The sequence below is a fragment of the Suncus etruscus genome, chromosome 1 (assembly GCF_024139225.1).
Source record: "Suncus etruscus isolate mSunEtr1 chromosome 1, mSunEtr1.pri.cur, whole genome shotgun sequence".
In the NCBI taxonomy this organism is placed as follows: domain Eukaryota; kingdom Metazoa; phylum Chordata; class Mammalia; order Eulipotyphla; family Soricidae; genus Suncus; species Suncus etruscus.
In genome coordinates this window covers 83,077,820-83,103,189 of record NC_064848.1, presented here as the reverse complement: position 1 = coordinate 83,103,189, position 25,370 = coordinate 83,077,820, and the positions used below count along the sequence as shown (strand labels likewise).

Genomic DNA, 25,370 nt, shown 5'->3' with positions numbered 1-25,370 from the left:
ATCACTCCTGGTAGGCTCACAGGACCATATGGAATGCCGGGTTTCAAACCACCGTCCTTCTGCATGCAAGGCAAACACCCTACCTCCATGATATCTCTCTGGCCCCAGCTTTTGATTTATTTTTTAAGGAAAAATAGTTTGGGCTATTCTTACTGGTTCTGTGACAGGGATAGAACCAGTTGCATGACAGAGTCAGTTGCATGCAAGTAAGTGACATAACCCCCGTCCTAAATCTCTACCCTTTCCTGTTGATATTTTAATCAATGTGTTTATGAAGAAAAGACAAAAATAAGTATTTTGAACTTTATAAACAAAAACCAATTGTTTTTATATTATAATGAATTTATCTGTGTTTGTCCAACATACTAATTATTATGGTCAATATAGACATGGTTTATGACCTATTCTCCTTTATATGGTGAAAATTTCTTATGCTGTTGAGTTTTGATCATCTATTCTAATATCTGGAACAGTTTTAGGATATAGACAATCTAGATCTCTGATGTTTTGATCTAAAAAGCCTAAAATACAGCCTTCTTAGAAGAATGTGGTGACACTTATAATGACCCTGATAATATTGGGAAGGTATGTAGCTGCTTACCCTCAACTTCCAACTTCACCACTTTGGAATATGCTGTCCCAAGGCTGTTTTTAGCCACACATCGATAATGTCCTGCATCTTCCTTTTGTACATTATGAATTCTTAAACTTCCAGATTCAAGAATAGCAATTCGGGAATTTTCCTGCCAGGGATATAAACATGGCTCTTAAAGCATCATTTTAAGAACAATTTGTTATATTTTATTAAGACATATTCATTACTATTATCAACCAAAATATTATTATAGTATTTATTTGTAATGTAATATGTAAAAACATACTGCTAACTGAGATAGTAAAACTTATTATTTTTAAAGATTCCATAACAGATCATTTATTTTATTACCTTCATCACCTGAAGATACCAACTATTATCTTTCCTAAAATTTACATCAAGCCTACTTGATTACAAGTATTAGTTTTAACTGGCCACATATACTGTACATCTTATATATAGTAAAATTAAGGGGAATATATATATAATTTGAAAACTTAAAAAATTTTAAAAGTAGTATTAGAATTGGCCATTGAAGTTAAAATATACATTTATTGCTTTATGGGGGTTTCTTTACAAGCTACCTTGAGTGTTACCTTTAAATATTCTTCAAGGCTACACTTATAACATTATGTAGGCTTCAGCCATATAATTATGTTAATTATAACATAAATTAATATATACATGTACTATATTATGATCTCCCACTATATATCTGGTTTCTATACTCACAATTTTACTAGATTTACCATCTTCCTTTTCATTTCTTCTACAAAGCATCAATATGATCTTAAAGTTATCTTATTTTTTATAGAATTATACCAACGTTTATAACAAAAAGAATCATATAGATCATAACATAATTTTAATATAATTTATTATAAATAAAGTAAGATTTAAAATAGTTGAAATTGAAGCATTTATTTTATTCTTTATGTTAAGTCATTACTTAATACACTCATATATTTTATAGTCACTTACCCTGAGAGCACTGTCTCCCTTAATCCATGAAACTGAAGGCTTGGGATTGCCCATTGTTGTACATGGTAGAACTGCTTTTAATCCTTCTATTATTTTTACATTTATGGGAGGACGAGTTATTTTAGGTTCTAAGGAAAATAAAGGTTCAAAATTAAAAAGGAAATATGGCTTTATTAGAGTTTAAATTTCTTTCAATTTTAAATTTCGGCATAACATATTACAAAAAAATAACAAGTACATGGACAGATTTTGTTAATCTCTAATTTGGAAAACACAAATTAATAATCTTATTAAAAATTAATTATCATAGCCATCTTTACTTTAAAGGAAAGTAAATAGTCATGATGTAATAATTAAATGTAATATAAATTAATTATTAAAATTAAAATCATTGAATGAATTAGAAGTGATTTAATTTATATCACTAGACACAAAACCATTTGAAAAGTAAATTTTTACATTCACTATTTATTTATAATTCTAAGTGATTAACAACTTTTCTTTTAGTTTTCATTTTAGTTTGACTATTATATTTTATGGTTAAGTTTAGGTGTATTTTATCCTACAGAAAATAAACCAAGTAAACCAGATGTTACTGTATTAGCAATCCTAGAAATTCTATGGCACCATTTAGATTAACTCCACTCTGAAAACCAGACCTACATAATTTACTGTTCTGTGAAACATTCTTGAGCCAATTCTATCAGAATAGTTTATGTGAGCCAACTTTTATTATTCAATATTAAGCTTACAGATAATTATGTCATATGTACATGTACTAACAAGTTCAAGATTCTGGTGATTTTTACATATAATACATTGATAAAATACTAAATTATCTATTTCTTTGGCAAGAACACAAAGAAGGCACTAATTCTCAATGAAATGTGTGCTTCTATATTCATTTCACTGCTATTTATAATGGCCAAGATCTATCTGACTTAGGCATGTAGGCACTTATAACTCATATACCTAATAAAACAGGGGTAAATAATAAAGTTGTATGCACACTCAACAATGGAAAAATACTCAATTCTATATAAAGATTAAATCTTGCTTTCTTATATAACTAGAAGAAGGCATGCTAAGTAAAATTTGTCAGAATAAAAAAGACAAATGCTGTATCTTGTAATTTACATCTGGTACATAAGGAAACAAAGCAAGGGAACAGACAATGTCTGGTAAAAACAATTCCTTACCCTTTGATGACAGAACTAAAGTTAAAAAAATTGTGGATGGAGCTGAATTGGAAGACATTTATGGACTGTTAGTGAAAGTTTATTTGCATTTTGAAGGTGGGTGTGGTATGATGGTTGATTGTACTACAAAAGTATAAAAACTTTGCAACTTGTGAAAACTCAATGAAAAAGTATATATTTTAAATGTAGTCCATTTCCTGGTGATCACAGTTCATTTAGTGTGTAGGCTGAAAAAGAATTAAGGACATGAAATTACAAGATTTGTAAAGTAAGTTACTAAATGATTTGTTGTTTCACTGATGTTAAAATTCTTTGGGATAATAGAATTGGAAATAGAAATAAAATAAATTTATAATCAAAATCTTTTGAAAATATGCTCAAGTGCCTACATGTTGTAGATGACTTAAATAGAGTCAGAGAATAGTCAGCTTGGCTCAAGATCTCAAAAGAGGAAAATATTTTGTACAGTAAAACAAGACACTGGATTTAAAACTTGCAAAAAGAAAAAGACAACCCACAAGTGTTGATCACCAAGTAGATTTAAACTGGAACAATATATACTTTCATCCATTTAAGAAATGTTTCTCATTTTTTTTAAATCACCCATTTGAAAAAAAAATCACTCCAAGAATAAAATTTAAAATAAGGCAAAAGGGTAAATACACACCTGCAAAAAGGTTAGAGATTAAGGAAAAGATCAAAATAGACACAAAGAAAGAAAAAAATTCAGTTGGAATGTAACTATTTTAGAGTCAGGGTAAAAATAAAAACACTAAAGTTCCCTGACGAAAGATTCCAGAGCAGAGCAAATATGAACCTTCAGGCAAGAAAAATGTAGAATATAAAAAAATTAAGAGGCTTGCCTGTAGGTGGTGGATAGCAGGGAAAGGTGTGCAATTAATTGCCTCAAGTCTGAGTTTTGAACTTGAACTTGTCTGGCTACTGAATGTCTGGTTAGGAGAGAGATTCTGTTTACTGCCTGTTTCAACTTTACATCAACTTTAAAGTCAAGGGATGATCCTTTTTTCCAACTCACTCATCTTCACTTGCAGAGCTCCACAACTCTCAGCAGCTCCTCCAATACCATTGTTGGCAATGCAGCAGTAAATGCCATCATCGCTGTCTTCCACACTCAAGATGGTGAGAAGCTGCCCATTCTCCCGAATGCTGTACCGAGTATCAAAGAGCCTGTGCGTCACAGAGTAAATGGCAAGTGAGGGCCTTATCTGTGAATTATGATTAAATGCCCAAACATGACTTGTCAAATAAGGCAATTAAAGGTAAGAAGAAACTTCAATAAGTTCCTGATAGCATAACAGGTATTAACTTTACTAGGTATTAACAAGCAAACAATATCTTTCCTAATTCTAATAATCACTGAGTCCTTCATAAATGCTTTGTAAAGATGTTTATTGGTAAGTAAACTATAAAGTAGGACATAAAGCAAAACAAACAAACAACCATCAAAGAATGAGGAAAGAGATCAACAAAAAACCCACTCAGAGAGGAGTCTTATAGATATGGCCAAAACCCATATGAAAAAAATGCTCTTCATGATTTATAATTAGGAAAATGCAAATCAAATGGACAATGAGATATCATCTCATCTCATACTAGTGACACTGGCACACATCACAAAATACAAAAACAAACAGTGTTGGTGTGGATGTAGAGAAAGAAGGACCCTTATTTACTGTTGGTGAAAATGTTGACTAGTCCAACATCTTTGGAAAAATATATGGACAGTTCTAAAAACAACAACAACAACAACAACAACAAAATACCTAGAATTGATTTCCAATACGACCCAGAAATTCAATTTATTTGCATTTATACCAAGGGCCCCCAAAATGTCCTTAAATGATTGAAGAGGGAGCTGATGTAGCAATGTGGGGAGAGGAAGAAGCACTGCAATTCAGAAATTTGAAAAATGGAAGTAGAGACCCAGGAATTGAGGCAGCCTCTCAAAGCTGGTCAAAGAAAGAAATAGATTCTTCTCTAAATTCTCCAGGGAAATGCCAACATCTTGATTTTTTTCACTATTAAGATCTATCTTAGACTTAATATACTTAGATTGTCTGAAGTCACTAAATATGTGACTTCATATTTTTTCATATAAATAGAAATGGGAAATTCATACAATGTGAAGAAAAATATAAGAAAGGAAAGAAAATGGTTCTTTATATTTATTTTAACAGAGGATTATATATTGGTTTATGTGATTAACATAAGTACTGATTAGTTAATAAAGTCATATAAAATACCGAGAATGCTCAGTCTCAATGTCAATTTTTGTTTTGCTTTATTTTATATGTTTCAGCCTCCATGAAAAATACTGCTACTGGAGGATTTTATAGATTTCCTCAGAAAAATGTCTATTCTTTCTTCCCTAAAAATTTCTTAGATTTTTTTTTAATCTTTTTGTGAGTACATTATCTGATGTGCTGAGTGCAAATATTTTTTTCTTTTCGTTTTAGCCCATATTTGCTTAACATACATAAGCCTTTTAGTTGGACGAGGACCATTTGTTTAGTTTTGATTTTATAACCTTTGCATTGGCATCATATCACTGAAAATTCCATTGAGGTTTAGGTTCTAGAGGTTTTTGCCTATATTTTCCTCAGGGTACTTTGTAGGTTTTGGTCTGGTCTCAAAATTTTGGATCTAATTTGAGTTCACTTTTGTGTAACTTGTGAGATATGGATCCATCTATAATTTCTTACACATGGTTATCCAGTTGTCTCAAAGCATTTGTTGGCATTGTCATTTTATTCTGACCTATTTGGTGGAAGAGTCTTTATTCCAGTACAATCACTGTGCTTGGTGGTACAACTTCAAATTAGGTTATGAGATGCTTCCCAGTTTCTGTTTTTCAGTCTGGTTTTGAATATGAAAATTCTTTTATGATTCCACATAAACTTTGTAACTGACCTAAGTCCTTGAAGATTATTGTCTGAATATAGATTGGGTATTGCATTAAATCTATGTAGTGGTTTAGATAAGATGCTCATTTCGACAATATTGATTCTTCTAATTCACAGCCATGGAATGTTTTTTCCATTTCTTAAGCTCTTCTTCAATTTCTTAACTGTTTTTGAAGTTTTTGTGGTGTAAGTTGAATCTTGTGTACTTAATGTTTAAAATGAGATAGACTCTGACCTTTTCTTCCTCTGACTCATTATTTATATATAGGAATGCAACTAATTTTTGTGTATTGACTTTGTAGCCAAACTTTGCTGAATTAGTTTATTGTTTAAAGAAACTTTTAAAATAAATCTGTAAGGTCATCTATGTATGTAATCACGTCATCTGTAAATAGAGGTAATTTATCTTTTCGATTTGGATCCCTTTGGTTTTCTTTTCAGTCCTGATTGCTGTTGTTAGTCTAATAAAATGTTGCACAAGGTTGGACACAATAGACATATTTTCCTTGTGCCTGATCTCGATGGTATTGCTTTCAGCTTTATCACAATTAAGAACAATAATGGCTATGGACTTTTTCTGAAAAGTTGTTATTATCTTGAGGAAGGTTCCTTCTACTGCTATTTTATTAAGAGTTTTATTTCAATCATGAATAGATATTGAACATTGTCAAAAGCTTTCACTGCATTGATTAGTATATGATTTTAACTATCTTTTTACTGATGTTATTAATTGATTATCAATTAATTATGTTAATTCATTTGTGTATATTGAACCATGCTTGCACCTCTGGATGATTCTCACTGGATCATGATATATAATTTTTACGTTGAATTAGATTTGCTAACATTTTCTTGATTTTTACATTGTGTTCATCAAGAAGATTGGTTGATTTTTTGTAGTATCTGTTAATTTTGGGTGTCAATATAATGTTAGCTTTGTAGAAGGTGTTAGGAAGGATTCTATTTCTTCAATATATTCGAAAAGTTTAAAGATCAATGGCAACACTCACCCATAAATTAATCTGGGCTGGGACTTTTATTCTTGGAGAAACTCTTAATAACTATATCAGTTTCCTAGCATGTGAATAGGCATATCCCTAAGAGTGGTATAGCTGGATCATATGGGAGCTCAATTTCCAGTTTTTTGAGGAACCTCCATATTGTTTTTTATAAAGGCAGGACTAGATGGCATTCCTACCAGCTGTGAATGAGAGTTCCTTTATATATACATCTTCTCCAGCACTGATTATATAATATTCCATTGTTTATATGTACCACAGTTTCTTTAGCCATTCATCTGGTAAAGGGCATCTGGGTTGTTTCCAGAGTCTGGCTATTGTAAATAGTGCTGCAATGAATATAGGTGTGAGGAAGGGATATTTGATTATATTTTTGTGTTCCTAGGGTATTTCCCTAGGAGTGGTATAGCTGGATTATATGGGAATTCAATTTTCATTTTTTTGAGGAATCTCCATATTGTTTTTTTATAAAGGCTCGAATAGATGACATTCCCATCAGCAGTGAATAAGAGTTCCTTTCTCTCACATTTCCACCAGCACTGATTTTTCTTGTTCTTTGTGATGTGTGCCATTCTCTGTGGCATGAGATGGTACCTTCATTGTTGTTTTGATCTGCATCTTCCTGATGATTAGTGATGTAGAGCATTTTTTCATGTGTGTTTTGGCCATTTGTGTTTCTTCTTTTAAAAAATTGTCTATTCGTTTCTTCTTCCCATTTTTTGATGGGGTTAGATGTTCTCTTTCTTGTTAATATCTGTCAGTACCTTGTATATCTTAGATATTAGCCCTTTATCTGATGGGTATTGGGTGAATAATTTCTCCCATTCTGTGGGTGGCTTTTATATCCTCATCACTCTTTCCTTTGAGGAGCAAAAGTTTCTCAGCTTAATATAGCCCCATCTGTTTATCTCTGCTTCCACTAATTTGGACAGTGCTGTTTCCTCCTTAAAGATGCCTTTAATCTCAATGTCTTGGCATGTTTTACCTTCATGTTGTTCTATATACCATAGGGTTTCGGGTCTGTCATCAAGGTCTTTAATTCATTCTGATTTGACCTCTGTGCATGGTGTTAATTGGAGGTCTGAGTTTGCTTTTTGATTTTATCTTTTTGTCTTTCCTTACGTAGGCCTGTATTGGTATGAGTTTCCCCTTTATTGCTGCTTTTGCTGTGTGACGTACATTTTTGTAACTTGCTTCTTTATAATTATTTAGTCTCAAGAAGTCATTTTTATTTTATTCTTGATTTCCCCTTGATACAGCTGTTATTTAGCAGCGTGTTTTTTAATCCAATGTTTTGGAACATGTGTCCCAAGACTTATCATGTTTTTTCTTAATTACTATAAAATTTCTTCTAGGTCCTAATCAAGAGACCATGTCATGTCAATTCAATTACTGTTTTTTCTTTTGAAATATTCTTCAACTCAAGTTCAAATCACTCAGGTTTTTATATTAATAAAATGAAAAAATTGCATTTTACATATTCTTAAGTTACATGAACTGCTAGAAACTGTGGGTGCATTAATATCAAAATAAACTATAAGAAAATTATGGGCATTCCTATTAGATAAAGGCAGAATACTTACTTAATGAGAATTTTATTTCTAGTCCAGGAAATTTCAGGCTGGGGATAGGATTCCACTGCACACATGAAAGTAGCCACTTCTTCAACTAGAGCGTCTACTGTTTCCAGAGGAGTGGTGATGACAGGGGCTGAAAGGAGAGACAAATGAAAACATTATAGAACGTTGTTTACTAAACCCTTTGTATGCAGAGGCTATCACATACCTGAATGAGAATTATATTTCTTCATAGCAGAAACTTGCCAAAAGTACAGAAATATTTATGCAGATCATTTAGTTTCTACTTCCAAATCATAATTTGAGACTCACAATAAGACTCCCAAGAAAGTAGGACACATAATTTCTTATATACAAGTAGGTATAGACCTAGATTTTATGAGGTCCAAAGTTACATAATTAGGATGTCTTCTGAAAATGTATAAAATATGAATGTAATATATTTGTATTCACCAACACTAGCTTAAAGGAAAGAAATTTGAAAGAAAACTCTCTTAATAGTTAATAATAGTTAAGAAAACTCTCTTAATAATAGTTAACAGTTAACTCTCTTAATAATAGTTAATAACTCTATTAGTAACAGTTGTCTAAAATTTTTTTGAAACTTCACAAAATAAATATTTTTCTGAACATATTGATTAAGCTCCTGTGCATGTTGGAAAATGAAATTTCAAATGAATTCTCTGAAGCTTAATTTTTATTGAATTTAGGGAGAATTTATATCATCCTGTAAGACTGTAAACAGACCAAATCTTATAAAAGAGATAATTCAATTTTCAAAATGAGCAAAGAGGGGGCTAAAGAGATAGTATGGTACTAAGGTGTATATATGTTATGTAGTCAAACCTGGTTTACTCCATCATCACATTGTCTTCTGATCACTTCTATGTGTAGTCCTATTGATACCCAAGCACAGATGAAGACCAAGTTAATCCCTACTGATGCAAGGCCAGAGAAACACCATGTCCTGGGCCTCATAATAAACAGCTGGACTGGTTGGTCAAGAGGAGACCCAGCACCTCTTAGGAGATACCCCACTCTAAATGGTTAAAGTATCTGGATAGATAGACCTTCAATGAGGTAACAACTTTTAAACAACTCTATAAAAAGATGCTCAATACCATTAGTTACCAAGGAAATGCAAACATAATTAGATATTACTTAGCAACACACAAAATCACTTTAATCAAAAAGAATTACAAGCACAAAAGTTAGATAATGAGAAATGAGAATATTTATTGGAAGGTTATTAGTGGGAATGTTGGTGGAGGAGCAACTGCCAAATGTATGAGAACTACTCAAAAATTATACAACTATTAGATGATTCAGCAATTCTATTTTGGGGTATATACTGTAAAATAGTTTAAAGCAAAGATGCAAATATATACTTGTAAATAGAAGCTTTATTATTAATAGCTAAAATAAAAAACAAGCCAATTGTCAACAAATAAGCTGTGACATATACATATAATAAATGATTAATAAAAATTGGAAGCATTGTTATATTCTATAACATAAATATTATGGGAAATATAAGATATATGAATAAAATAATAGAGTAACAAGATCAAGATATTATGGTTCTACTTGTATGAATTATTCAGAAAAGGCAAATTCACACGGAGTAATGTGTGACTTCCCAGAACTGAAAAAGAGGATATAGGGATTAAATGCTAATGTTTAGCTGAGAGTTATAGGAATTCATTTAGGTATAATAAAAAACTTCTGGAGTTGGTTATGATGATGAATGCATAACTTTGATCATATACCTTACCATTAAGAGTAAGGTGCCAGGTATGCTATGTGCCTCAATGAAGCTGGGGTTGGGAAATTGTGTGAGAGTGTTTGATAAAGTAGACAAGAGAAAAATTATAGGCATGGTTCTTTCTCTTTTCCCAGGACTCTGAAAAGAGGTTTCTCTAAATTAGAAGCAGTGGAAAGATGTTAAGAATGATTACTTATATGTTTGTTACAGAATGCATCTCTCTTACTCAGTTCATAATCTTATAAATAGCCCTACCCCCACCCCCAAAGGAAGTATGATCCTAGCCACCTCAGTAGTTAGATACTATAGCAGGGGTGGTGAACAAGTTCGACACAGAGCCAAAATTTTAAACTGTGAGAGTCAGAGAGCCACCATGCATGACCTGCCAAAACAGACAAACACTCACACAAAAGCATCTAATTTTAACAATAATCTATTAAACACATATTACATTTTGCCATTTTGAGTGAGGGTCAAAATCCTGCAGAGATGGTGAGGGTGTGCTGCGTCCTCCACACTAAGAACTAACGGCAAGATGGGACCCAACATGTGCCACACGGGTCCCCCGCTCACTGACCCATGCAGTTGTTTCCGAGGGATGGGAGACAGGATGACGCAGCCTGGGGCGGGACTACGCGCTTGGAGATCGATCTCTCCTCAGAGGTCCTTCCTCGGAAGCAGCAGAACAAAATCCAAACTTGGCAAAGAGCCACAGTATACAAAATAATGATAAGAGGCAAAGAGCCACATTCATTTTGGCCGAAGCCGCATGCGGCTCGAGAGCCACATGTTCGCTACCCCTGTACTATAGAAAGTATGTGCCAGCATCTGTGTTTAGGTGAATGTAGAAATTTACCTTGCTCGTTGGTGTTAAACAAAAACTGTCTCTGAAGGTGTGTCAGGCTTCCTATCTGCCTTTGGAGACACATAAAATATGAACTTGACCATAGTCCTTATGTATTGCAGATGTTTTGTCTGGTGAGTAGCAATTGTTATTGTATAAGTTTCAATGCGTTCTTCCCTAATATGTGCTCAGCCATCTCTGGTGATCCCAAACTATCTCAGTGTTCCCAATTAAATAAGTTCTGCCATTCTTCTCTTTATCTTTCATTATTTCAAATATCACATCTCTGGAATTTATAATATAGAGTTCTTTCCAAAATATTCTGCCATTTTCATTGACCCTCAAGTATTCATACCCTTGAAGTTGGCCCATGTCTGTCACTTTAGTTTCTATTATTCCACTAAGGAGAAAAACATTCTTTTCTCACATACCCATTATTCCCAAAATCTGTCATGATGTTCATTATAGTGCTTTTTTCTCTAACTCCTCCTCTCCTACTCTATTTATTCTGAACCTACTTCCATATCCTTCCTATTTAATTAAGCCACTTCAATAATGTCTTATGTTTTATTCTGAAACTTTCAAAGTAGTTCTGAGTTTTTGAAAGTGGTCCTCTAATATAATAGTCCTGTATGTATTGAATTTGTTTCTTGGTTTCTCATCTCAGGGAGGAAAAAGTTGGTTAGCGGTGAAAAAAGTCAACTAGGTAAGAGATAGATAAAAAAAAATAATGCAAAATAATTGATCAAGCAATTGATCAAGTGTTTTCAAATGATAAGGATGCTTGTTCAACTACCAACTCCAATCTAGGGGCTGGAGAGATAGTAGAGAGGTTAACGCACTTCCCTTACATGTAACCAAATCAGAGTTTACTCCCTGGCATCCCATATGGTTCCCCAAGCCTTGCCAGGAGTAATTCCTGAGTGCAGAGCCAGGATAAGCCCGGAGTTCCACTAGGTATGACCAAAACAAAACAAAACAAAACAAAAACAACTCCAATCTATTAAAGCCTCTTAAAAATTGTGTTTCTGTCTTAGAATTGTTCATATTGACCAATGTCGGAATTGCATATTGTGTCTCTTTTTATGTTCTACCACAGATGCAGTATGTTGTGGTAGAATTTTGTGTCATGGCCAAAGTCCCATGAGTATCCCTAAAGTGTCTGACAGTGTAAGAAATGTAGAGAGTTACAAGTTATTGGGTGTTTTTTCTCAGTCATCTAATAGCTTCTAGAATAAATTAATCACAGACACTAATTAAATTCTGTGCTGTCAAGCACTGATTTTGTTTGTAATAGTATATGCATAAAAATATGTTTTAAGATAGAAAAGGAAGAAGCAGGCAAGCAAGAATGAAGAGAAGAAGGAAGGTAGGAAGGAAGGAAGGAAGGAAGGAAGGAAGGAAGGAAGGAAGGAAGGAAGGAAGGAAGGAAGGAAGGAAGGAAGGAAGGAAGGAAGGAAGGAAGGAAGGAAGGAAAGGAGAGAGGGTTGAAGGGAGGGTAGAAGCAAGGGAGAAGATGACAATGTTAACAAAAGACATAAACAAAGAAATATATCCAAATATATCAGAAATCTAGAAATACAATAATATAAACTAAAAATATTAACACCAACATAAAGGATTAAAATAAAGGATTAAAAATAAAAACTTAAAGGAGAACTTAAATAAAACAGAAATTTTGAAAATAAAAATATATACAAACCAAACACTACTCAAAACCAAGTGAATTGTAAAACAAAGTCTTAATATAAGAAAAATTATATTCTCACTGCACAAAACAGATAGTAATAAATGTTAAAAGTGTGTGAAGGAATTTGTCTAACTAGTATGCTAAAACCGGTTGCTACTAATTGCAAGACAGTTGTTTATATTTTAGGAGTTTTGTGAGATAAGTGTTAAACAGTCATTATTAAAACCCAAATTAGGGACAGAACAATAGCGCAGCAGTAGGGCATTTGCCTTACACGCAGCTGACCCAGGACAGACTGCAGTTCAATCCCCCTTTGTCCCCTATGGTCCCCCAAGCCAGGAGCGATTTCTGAGCGCATAGCCAGGAAAAACCCCTGAGTGTCACTGGGTGTGGCCCAAAACCAAAACCAAAAAATAATAAATAAATAAAAACAAACCCCAAATAATATCATTTTTACAATTAAATACATTATGTTTAAAACATGCTAATACTCAATAGTTATCACTTTCTAAAATGTAGTTTTCACTGCTTTGGATGACTAGAGACCCCATACATAGTGATGTTCAGGGGTTATTTCTGGGGTTCTACAGTTAACAATTACTCCTGGTAGTACCTAGAGGACCATATCGGATTGGACCATATTCAGATTGACTCTGGGTAAACCAAATGCAAAAGTATTTTCTGTACTATTTTTCCTGCCCCATTCACTGCATTTTTAACAAGATTACTTTCATCTAGTGTATTTATGTGGTAAAACTATAATAAAAGGGTATACTGTTGCTTATCTCTGCCCAACAAAGCCTTTGTTTGTAGTTTGAAATTGGCTGTGATTGAAATATTTACATTACAGAAAAGATGCAGCATTACATAGCCTTTTTGCTCAGGTAGGAAGATATTAATTATACCAGCAACTGTCAGAAAATGGGAAATTATTTATATAGTCTCTGAAAATGGCATTTTGATGACTATTAGTAATATAAAATATATCTATGCTTGGTGTTGCCAAAAAATATTGGTGTTGCCAGTAAATATACTGGCAGCAGAAATGTATAGTTTTATTGCAATATACTGTTTTCGGATTCTTTAGGGAAAATGAAAAAAATATACCAGCTTATTAATAATTCTGGTAGTATGGGTGACTTCTATTTTAAATTTGTGTATTTTCCAAAATAACCTGCAACTCTTTGAGAGATAGTTTCAAGGGTTGCAGCATATGACTGATGTGTATCAGACCCTAAATTCAATCACCAGGCACCACATGCTCTCCCAAGTACTGCTAGGAATGGGTCTCTATCTCTACTGGGGTGGCCCTTATTGTTTCCTGCACTGCAGAGTCTAAGTGGCATAGTAATCCTGGTCTCCAGTACTAAAGCACATAGGCCCATACTGTGAGGGTCAAGCTTTTCTGAAAACAATCCCCATATACCTGGTCCCCAGTCCTCTAACACCCCTGTGGACCTCCCCCCAAAATAATTTTATAATTTAGTTTATTTTTACTAAATATACATATGTAGAAGTGAGATGTAATAAATATATTATAAATAGTAACTTTGCTATAAGGTAATGCAGGTCTTGTTGGGGTGAGTTAAGATCAAATAAACAATTATTAAAATATGTTGACAACCTTAGACATGTAGAATTAGTTGAGGTATTGCTAAGAACTTTATAAATATCTCTCCATGAATTTCCAGTGGTACTACAGTCTTCTGTAGGGCTTTTATTCTGGCTTTTAAAATGTTTTCATCTAAAATTCAAAATCTGATATGTGAAGTTTACTGTGCTTTTCATCTACTGTCATTGATGTAGCACAATAAGCATAAAGATATGATTAATGATTCTAGTTGCAGATGAAATACAGAGGCTAAAAATGGTTAATTATCCAAGCCTAAGGGAGAGGTAGAGATGACCTTCAAGGTTAAGATTGAATTAAAGTTTCTATGTTTTAACTCTAAACTCCTCCATGTCTTTAGTGTTGTATGGCTTATAAAAATACTAAAGGTGGAAAAGTAGATTTAGATCAATATCAGTATGGGTAGAATAAGGTTAAATCTAATTTTTCCATATTCCAGCATCATCCAAATAAATCTGCTTTCAAAGTTTTACTGGCATAATCATGGAATTCTACTGACTGATATTTGTTTACACAGCAGACTCTTATTTACTTACATTCTATGCAGCTTTCATCTCAGCCAGAGCCTGTTTTAAACTAGGGCATTATTTCTTCCCACAATATGAGAAGCACTTGAATAATAAATAATGAGAACAAATACAACAGTTTTCTGAGCTCAAAGAGTAGCTACATTTGAACACTAGTTGCATCATGTACCAATAGTAGGTTGAAATAGTTGCAGACTAACATGATGAATTAATTGTGTAAAAAATAAGCTAGGTGTGCCAGCTCATTTTTTCTTTAGTGAAATCTAAGTTCAGAGTCCAAACATACATATGCTTCTTTAACACAATGAATATAGTATTTATTTTTTTGGACCTTCCTAATAGTGATTAAGTGGTCCAGGCACACTCTCGGCAGTATTCAGTCAAGGAGGCTGAATCGTTCAGTCAATAATAAGGCCTGAGGCACAGTGCTTTATGTAATAAAATGTTACAGGGTATACTTATTATGACGTCCTTGTAACTTATAACTTGCATTAAGAAATATTTATTAGTACTAAATCACTAATTCTTTGCTAAGATGCACACTTTGTGGCCTTGCCTTTAGAAATGACACTGTGAACAGGTAGCTAGAAATTCTCTTAGAAGTTTACAATTTGTACAATTTGTCTTTTACGATTTTTGAAATTGCCTTTCCTGAAGGCATTCTTTTAAGTTAAGACATGGTATCATTGGAGCCCACTAAAGTGTGCTCATTTTAACCAGAAGTTACTATAATACCCATTGTTGATGGTCCTTAATATAATCCATAGTATTATGTGTTGCGCACTGGGAGACATTTCTTCACTTTATGAGGAAGTGAAAGCTCACAGTGACTGCATGTTTTCCCTCAGACATAAAATAGGACATTGGAGAATAGGGAAAGAAACCTGATGTTAACGTTCTCCCCCAGACTTCTTTCACTTATTCATTGTTCACCTGAGACTTCATAGCATATTGCCATATTTCCCAACTTTCTTACTAAAGTACTAGTAAAGTGAAGGACCTTTAGCTGCACTAAGCTTGGAAAACACCAATTCTAAATTAATTGTATCGCTTTTTATTTCTCTTTAGTTTACAGTATTGTTGGATAAAGTAAAATAACTATATAGATCAGTTGCACTGTGAGTGCACAGTCCCCAACTCCAGCTGTGTTCTCAAAATGAACCCAGAACCCTCTACATTCTCTGGTCCACTGCTTCTACCTTCTGTCTGATTGGGAATATCTCTGAAGCTCCTCTATTTACTCTCAATTATCTTGTTTCCACTGATTCATTTATTTTTCCACGTGAAGTTACTTACGTTCCTTTAAAAATATGATAGAAGAAATGCATGGCTGGGGATGTTAATAGTATTCAAAAACAAATATAAATAAGGACCAAGAGGACCAGTCCATGCTAGGAAGCTTTCCATAAAGTGGTGAGTGCAGTTAGGGTAAAGAAGTGTCTGATGGGTCCGGAGATAGAGCACAGTGGCGTTTGCCTTGCAAGCAGCCGATCCAGGACCAAAGGTGGTTGGTTCAAATCCCGATGCCCCATATGGTCCCCCGTGCCTGCCAGGATCTATTTCTGAGCAGACAGCCAGGAGTAACCCCTGAGCACCACCGGGTGTGTCCCAAAAACAAAAACAAAAACAAAAAAAAAAAGAAGTGTCTGCTATGACAATGATAGTTGGAACAGATCACTCTGGGCAAGAACTGAGTGCTCAAAAAGGATAAAGCAACATGCATGGTACCCCCTCGTTTTCGATAGTGAAAACCACAGTGGCAAAAAGGAGAGAGAAGACAGAAAGAGAACAAAACAAAATGCCTTCCCCAGAGACAAGTGAGAGTATGTGGTTGGAGGGAGAGAAACGAAGGACACTGGTGGTGAGAAAAGTGCACTGGTAAAGGGTGGTATCCATTCTATAACCAAAAATTCATATTTGAATTTTTGTAACTCTGGACTTAAAGCAATTATAAAAATCTGATATAGGAGTAAAGTCTGGCTGTGTGGGTCGCCAGGCAGAAAGCTGAGCCATCTGGCTTGCGGAGGCTCCGCCCTACTGTGCCTTTGATGACTCTGAGGACTTCAAGGGAAATCTTTGCTGTGCCTGTCTGTCTTTCCTGAATACCTAAAGCTCTCCTCAGAGGCCTAGGGAGTGCACCCTCAAAAAGCTGTCACCTAGAGGCCGCAGAAGAGTGTGGCTGCTCCACACTCTTGTTGTAGAAAGGGAACTGGAATGGAGGGAGGACATAGTGGGTGACGGGTATTCCCCTGACTCAATGTTAATATGTATCTAAAATACTATTGTGAAAGATATGTAAGCCACTATGGAAAAATATGTTTTTAATCATAAACTTTCTTTGACTTACATGTATTATGATATCAATTATATTATGTTATGTTATGTCACTATATTATGTTATGTTAGTTTACCTCATTATGTTAATCAATTTTGTCTCTTGAATAAATTCTTACAATAAAAAAACTAAAAATAATTCCAACCATTTGATTAAACTCTCAGATAAGGAATTTAGAATAGAAATATGGAAGATGTTTGTAGAACTCAAAGAAAGCATAGATCGATCTGAACAGAACACAAAGACAGAAATCAAAAAACTCCAAACTGAAATAACAGATCTGAAAAACACATTCAGTGGATGACCTCTCCAGCAGGGTAATAGCAGCTGAGGACAGAATCAGAGTGCTGGAAGATGAGATGCAGAAAAACTCAACACAGCAGAAGAAATTGGGAAAGAACCTTAAGACAAATGATCAGGCAATGGAAAAAGTACTCACGGAATGTGAACAGATGAAAATAGAAGTCTTTGATAAACTCAACAGAAACAACATAAGAAACACTGGAGTCCCAGAAGCCCAGATAGGAGATCTTCAGGAAGAATCAACTGTCAAAGACATCATCAAAGAGACACTCCCAGAGTTAAAGACTACATGCAATCAAATTCTGCATGCCCGAAGAGTACCAGCTAAAAGAGACCCAAAGAAAAACACCCCAAGACACATCCTCATTACGATGACAAATCCCACAGATAGAGATAAAATACTGAAAGCAGCAAGATCAAAAAGGGAAATAACATTCAAAGGAGCATCCCTAAGACTTATAGCAGACAAGCCACAAGAAACTCTCAAGGCCAGAAGACAGTGGTGGGATATTGTGACAAGACTGAATGAAATGAATGCCTCACCGAGAACACTGCACCCAGCCTGACTCACGATACAGCCTGATTCAGGATACATAGCTTCATGGATAAACAACAGCTCAGAAACTTCACAGATGAAAAACCAGCCTTAAAGGGAAAACTGAAAGGTCTACTTTAAGACAAGAGAGACCAATAAACACAGCAAATTTATCTACAAAGATGACATCAAATCCTATCATAATCATCTCCCTCAATATCAATGGACTAAATTCACCAATTATAAGACACAGAGTGGCAAAATGGGTCAAAAAGATGAATCCAAATCCTGTTGCCTACAAGAAACACACCTGAATAGTCAGAACAAACATAGATTCAAAATCAAAGGCTGGCGGAAAATCATCCAAGCAAACAGCACCCTTAAAAAAGCTGGGGTGGCCATATTAATATCTGATGACATCAACTTTCTTTTTAATAATATAATTTTTATTTTGATCCTAGTGGTTTACATATTGTTGACAATAATATTACAGGTTCATATTTACATAAAATCAGGGGGGTTCCCATCACCGATTTGTCCTCCCTACACATCCGTGTTCATCCTACCTCCCATATCTTCCTCCCTCACCCACAGGGCTGCGAGAAATTGTGGTCCCCTCTGTACCTAGCTAACTACTTAGTAGTTGGTCTTGGTGCCTCCCTTATTTACCTCTAACTGGGAGGAAGGACTACATAGTTCAAGTTATGTGGTTTTATTTGAAGAAGAGAAAAGTAATAAACTGGGGTAAAAGTCTAATATGCCAAAAAATGGGGGGAATCCTTCTAGAGGCTCTCATTGTCGGTTTGAGAGATGAAGGAGAAAAAGAAGGTGAAACACCCCAACAGCACAAAAAGAAGAGTCAAATATCCAGTGAGCACTCCAGTGATAACGATAGGCACCACAAAAAAAAAAAAAAAAGCCATGGTCTTGAGTTAAAAAACATGCAGAGCACCTAAAGAAAGAAAAGAAAAGAAGGAAAAAAACAATATAAATGTAAATGAGGACAACAACTTCAATAACCACACCAAAACAAAGAAATCGACAAAAAGTAGATAAGTAAGTAAGTAATAAATAATGATAATGATAAATGAAGAAAAAATAATATGTGAACGATAAAAATGTTTTTGTGCTTTTTGCCTCTCTTTTTTTCCCTCCTGCACTGGCACAGTAAATATTGGGGTCATTCGAAAAGGAATTCACTTGGCCTTAGCGCTATGGGGTTTCTCCACCCTTGGGGTATATTGTCACGGGATTAACTATAGACTCCATTCAGGTTCATTTACTCTACTGGTGGTGCTTTCGTGGTGTTTGGAAAACTTCTGCTTCGTCCTGGGTGATGAAATAAGACCTCTGTATCTATAGATCTCAGTATCTGCACAGGTCCAGGAGTGGGACTTATGATGAAGTCTTTCTTTGTGGTTCTAGAAGTTCTGTTCCCTCAGTGAGATGACATCAACTTTATATTCAGAAAAGTTGTAAGGGACAAAGATGGACACTATGTACCAATCAAGGGATATGTGCAACAGGAAGAAATCAGACTATTAAACATATATGCGCCCAATGAGAGACCAGCAAATTATCTAATACAATTACTGACAAATTTGAAAGAAGACATCAATAATAACACAATGATTGTGGGAGACCTCAACAGGCCCTGTCAACACTTGATAGATCATTCACTGAAACCCAACAAAAACATACTAGCTCTGAAAAGAGTAATGGAAGAAAGAGGACTAGTAGATATAGATAGGACACTCCACCCCAAAAAACATGGATACACATTCTTCTCCAATGTACATGGGTCATTTTCCAAGATAGATTACAAGCTGACACATAAAAACATACCCTTATAAAATCAAGAGGATAGAAATCATGCAGGCTAACTTTGTTGACCACAGGCTCTGAAATTAGATGTGAACTACAAAGGACACAGAAAAAAAAAACCTTTTACAATTGGAAATTAAACAGCCTTCTACTGAACAATCGAGATAAAATCAAAGAGGAAATCAAAACTTTCCTGGAAACAAATAATAATGAAGACACAAACTGCCAGAATCTATGGGACACAGCAAAAGCAGTCCTGAGAGGAAAATTTATAGCTTTACAAGCACACATCAGGAAGGAAGAAGTGGCATACCTGAATAATTTAATGACGCAGCTCTTGAAATTAGAAAATGACAAACAAAAGGAACCAAAAATAGGGAGACAGAAGGAAATAGCAAAGCTGAGAGCAGAAATCAGTGAAGTGGAAAACCAATAAACAGTCTGAAAGATCAACGAAAGCAGAAGTTGGTTCTTTGAAAAAATAAACAAGGTTGATAGATCATTGGCAAAACTCACAAAGAGAGAGAAACCTGATAACCCATATTAGAAATGAAAAAAAGGAGATCACGACAGATATTGCAGAGATCCAAAGGGCAATCAGAGACTACTTTGAGAAACTTTATGCTACTGAACATGAGAACCTAGAAGAAATGGAAAAAATCTTGGACACTTATAACCTTCCACAGTTAAGTAAGGAGGATGTAGCATATCTAAACACCCCCATCACTATTGAGGAAATTGAAACTGTAATCAAACATCTGCCCCCCCCCCAAAAAAAAAGCCCGTGCCCAGATAGATTTACTAATGAATTCTTCCAAACCTTTCAAGAGGAGTTACTACCAATTTTAGCCAGGCTCTTCCATGAAATTGGAAAAACGGAACACTCCCAAACAGATTTCGTGAAGCCAATATCACCTTGATACCAAAACCAGACAGAGATGCTGCCAAACAAGAAAATTACAAACCAATATCCCTGATGAATGCTGATGCAAAGATCTTCAACAAAATCCTAGCAAATAGGATCCAATGCATCATCAAGAAGATCATACACTACAACCAAGTAGGTTTCATCCCAGGAATGCAAGGATGGTTTAACATCCATAAATCTATCAACATCATACACAACATCAACAATAAGAAAAATAAAAATCACATGATCATATCAATAGACTCAGAGAAAGCATTTGATAAGGTCCAACACTCATTCTTGATCAAAACTCTCAGCAAGATGGGAATGGAAGAAACCTTCCTCAATCTAGTTAAAGCCATCTACCACAAGCCAATGGCAAATATTATCCTCAATAGAGAAAAACTAAAAGCCTTTCCTCTGAATTCTGGTACAAGACAAGGCTGTTTGCTCTCACCACTCCTCTTTAGCATAGTCCTGGAAGTGATTGCTATAGCTATCAGGCAAGAAAAAGATATCAAAGGAATCCAGATAGGAAAGGAAGAAGTTAAGCTCTCACTGTTTGCAGATGACATGATACTCTACTTAGAAAACCCTAAAGACTCTACCAAAAGCTTCTAGAAACAATAGACTCATATAGCAAGGTGGCAGGCTACAAAATTAACACACAAAAATCAATGATATTTATATACCAATAATGATAGGAAAGAGATGGACGTCAAGAAGGCAATCCCATTCACATTAATGCCACACAAACTCAAATATCTTGGAGTCAACTTGACCAAAGATATGAAGGACCTATACAAAGAACTATAAAGCTCTGCTCCAAGAAATAGAGAGGGCATATGGAAATAGAAACACATACCGTGTTCATGGATTGGCAGGATTAACATCATTAAAATGGCAATACTCCCCAAAACATTGTACAGATTTAATGCAATCTTTCTAAAGATACCCATGACATTCTTCAAAGAAGTGGATCAAACACTTATGAAGTTTATCTGGAACAATAAACACCCTCGAATAGCTAAAGCACTCCTAGGGAAAAGGAGTATGGGAGGTCTTACTTTCCCTAACTTTAAACTGTACTACAAAGCAATAGTTATCAAAACAGCATGGTATTGGAATAAAGACAGACCCTCAGATCAGTGGAATAGGCTTGAGTTCTCAGACAATGTTCCCCAGACATACAATCACCTAATTTTGACAAGGGAGCAAGAAATCCTAAGTGGAGCAGGGAAAACCTCTTCAACAAGTGGTGCTGGCAGAACTGGCTAGCCACTTGCAAAAAAGCGAACATAGACCCCCAGTTAACATCATGTATGAAGATAAATCCAAATGGATTAAAGACCTTAATATCAGACCGGATACCATAAGGTATATAGAACAACACGTAGGTAAAACACTCCATGACATTGAGACTAAAGGCATCTTCAAGGAGGAAACTGTACTTTCCAAACAAGTGAAAGCAGAGATCAACAGATGGGAATGCATTAAGCTGAGAAGCTTATGCACCTCAAAAGAAATAGTGCCTAGGATACAAGAGCCACCCACCGTGTGGGAGAAACTATTCACCTAATACCCATCAGATAAGGGGCTAATATCAAAAATATACAGGACACTGACTGAACTTTACAAGAAAAAACATCTAATCACATCAAAAAATGGGGAGAAGAAATAAACAGACACTTTGATAAAAAAAAAAAGAAGAAATACAAATGGCCAAAGGCACATGAAAAAATTCTCCTCATCACTGATCATCAGGGAGATGCAAATCAAAACAACTATGAGGTTCCACCTCAAACCAGAGAGATTGGCACACATCACAAAGAATGAGAACAATTAGTGCTGGCGGGGATGTGGAGAGAAAGGAACTCTTATCCACTGCTGGTGGGAATACTGTCTCGTCCAACCTCTATGGAAAGCAATATGGAGATTCCTCAAAATCTGGAAATTGAGCTCCCATTCGACCCAGCTATGCCACTCTTCCTAGGGATATAACCTAGGAACACAAGTATACAATACAAAAACCCCTTCCTCACACCTATATTTGTTGCAGCACTATTTAGAATAGCCAGGCTCTGGAAACAACCAAGATGCCCTTCAACAGAAGAATGGCTAAAGAAACTGTGGTACATATACACAATAAATATTATGCAGCCGTCAGGAGAGATGAAGTCATGAATTTTTCCTATACATGGATGTACATGGATTCTATCATGCTGAGTGAAATAAGTCAGAGGGAGAGAGAGAGAGAGAGAGAGAGAGAGAGAGAGAGAGAGAGAGAGAGAGAGAGAGAGAGAGAGAGAGAGAGACGCAGAATAGTCTCACACATCTATGGGTTTTAAGAAAAATAAAATCATCTTTGCAACAATCCTTAGAGACAATGAGGGGAGGGCTGAAAATCCAGCTCACTTCATGAAGCTCACCACAAAGAGTGGTGAGTGCAGTTATAGAAATAACTACACTGAGAACTACCATAACCATGTGAATGAATGAGGGAACTGGAAAGCCTGTCTAGAGTACAGGTGGGGGTGGGGTGTGATGGAGGGAGATTTGGGACATTGGTGGTGGGAATGTTGCACTGGTGAAGGGGTGTTCTTTACATGACTGAAACCTAATCACAATCATATTGTAATCAAAATGTTTAAATAAAGAAAAAATATTAAAAAATAAAAATAATAAAAATCTGATAAAAATCTCATTTTATCTGCTCTCTTATTTTCCTTAATGTCAATAATATTTTGGGCCAAAGGGATAGTACAGAGGTTAAGCACTTGCTTTATTCATAACCAACCCTCATTTTTATTTCCATCACTGTATATAGTCCCATGAGCACCTCCAGAAATGATTCTAGGTCACAAAGACAAGAGTAAACCCTGAGTACTGCCAGGTGTGGCCCCCAAACAAACAAACAATGTCAGTAATAGTTAAAGTAACTGTTCCCCAAACACACGAGTTACTCTTTCAATGTATGTCAATATAAAATTTCCATCAGGACTTGGTGTCCTAGATTTCATTGACAGCTGTGCTTATTCTAACTTAGTCATATGTCAAATCTATGAATCTTTTTCCGGTGTAGAAAAGAAATGTAATCTTTATGAATGTGATATATGTCTACTTATACAACATCTAGACACAAAATTGCTTTCGATATGTTAGTAAATATGAAAAATGGAGTTTAGACAAGGAGCCATATGTGCACAAAGTCAATGATACCTACAGAAAATCCATACATTTCTATAGAATCTATATTTAGTGATATTCTTAGTACTACCTGACAAAACAATAATTATTATTAAAATATGTAATGAAGGTGAGTAGTCAATGAAATGTAGCTTCTACATATGCATTTGCAAAACATTCCTTCTCATGAATTACAGTATTGAGCTCAATACTATGTACTGTATTCTATATAGTGTAATTATATATGATTATATATAAACATATACTATATACTATATAGTATATACTTTATTTCACCAGGAAAATAATCACTAGTCAAAAATGATCCAGAAAGATGGTGAATTTTCTCTTTGTCTTTGAACTTTGGGAAGCACAATTATACTTAAACTGTGAAATATTAATTGTACAAAGTGGTTTTTTTAAGCAACAAGAAAGTGGGTTTTTAATTTCATTGAGAAAATGGTATACTAACAGCTAGAACATAAGTACACTCAAATCTATTTTGCAATATATTAATAGATTCCTTAATCTAGTCATAAAAATGAATTTAGGGTAAGGATATACTGTCTAAAAATACATTTTTATGATCGTCTTCTTCAAAGAATGGAGAAAATTACTATTAAATAATTCATTTAAACTTTTTTTAACTACTTTCAATAGTATTAAAGCAGATTTTTATGTATTTTGGACCACTATGCTTGATGCCATTTAATTTTTAAAGACAGTGACCCATTTTTATTCTCAGAACTGATGCATGTTGTTATATTTGTTCTGATGTTTTCTGCGAATTTAATACTAATTAGTATATCACCAAAATAATAAGCAAAAATGTTATAAATTTTATAATCTATATTAATATGAAAATTATAAACTGTTGGGTTAACAATATGATTATTTTATTTAAAATTTAACTTTGGCTTTTGCTATTTACATGCCAACACTGAATTTTCATGCTACAAAGAATGTGCTTTAGAATTAAAATGCGGGTTCTGAAAATACTTTTCTAGACTGCAGATTAGGCATTGTTCATATAAGGGGTTATTTTTTTTTCTGTGCACCAAATTCTAAATTGGACCATCAAAATCAATTGTCCTGCTCCTTATCAGATATTGAATTTCAATAAGTGTTAGTATTTAGTCAATTCAGTTTTATGTAATTTATTGGTTTAGTATATTACAAATAGGACATAACTTCATATATCTTAATATTCCGGTGCTGTGTTGCCGGACATCCGTTGTATGACCAGGAAGTACTAAAATAATCGGAAGCCAATGTTAAGTCTTCCTGGCTATTATTAGCTGTTTGAAAAGATCCAGGTTCTCCTTTATCAGGAGAAACCTCATATCTACAATTATCTTAGCAATTAAACACATGAAGACATGAAAATAAAATTGGAAAAAACAAGCCAGAATACAATTTAAGACTGTGAAGAAAGCTGAACTTTATTAATATAAATCCTAGCTTTTGGCTTCCTAATTTTACTTTAACCACAGAAGCTGAACTACCTTTTCCACCTATGTATAGTTACT

At 34.6% G+C, this 25,370-nt stretch overlaps 1 protein-coding gene across 3 annotated transcripts in view; it reads right to left on the bottom strand.

Moving 5' to 3' along the window:
• The window catches only part of MUSK (muscle associated receptor tyrosine kinase), a 99,291-nt gene that overhangs the window by 72,841 nt on the left and 1,080 nt on the right, over positions 1 to 25,370 (bottom strand). For all 3 annotated transcript variants that reach the window (XM_049784580.1, XM_049784575.1, XM_049784584.1), the window contains exons 2-5: positions 8,302 to 8,428; positions 3,812 to 3,963; positions 1,577 to 1,704; positions 602 to 743 (exon numbers count right to left, since the gene is read on the bottom strand). In XM_049784580.1, the coding sequence (XP_049640537.1) occupies positions 602 to 743; positions 1,577 to 1,704; positions 3,812 to 3,963; positions 8,302 to 8,428 (549 nt within the window). The remainder of the gene's footprint in view (positions 1 to 601; positions 744 to 1,576; positions 1,705 to 3,811; positions 3,964 to 8,301; positions 8,429 to 25,370) is intronic.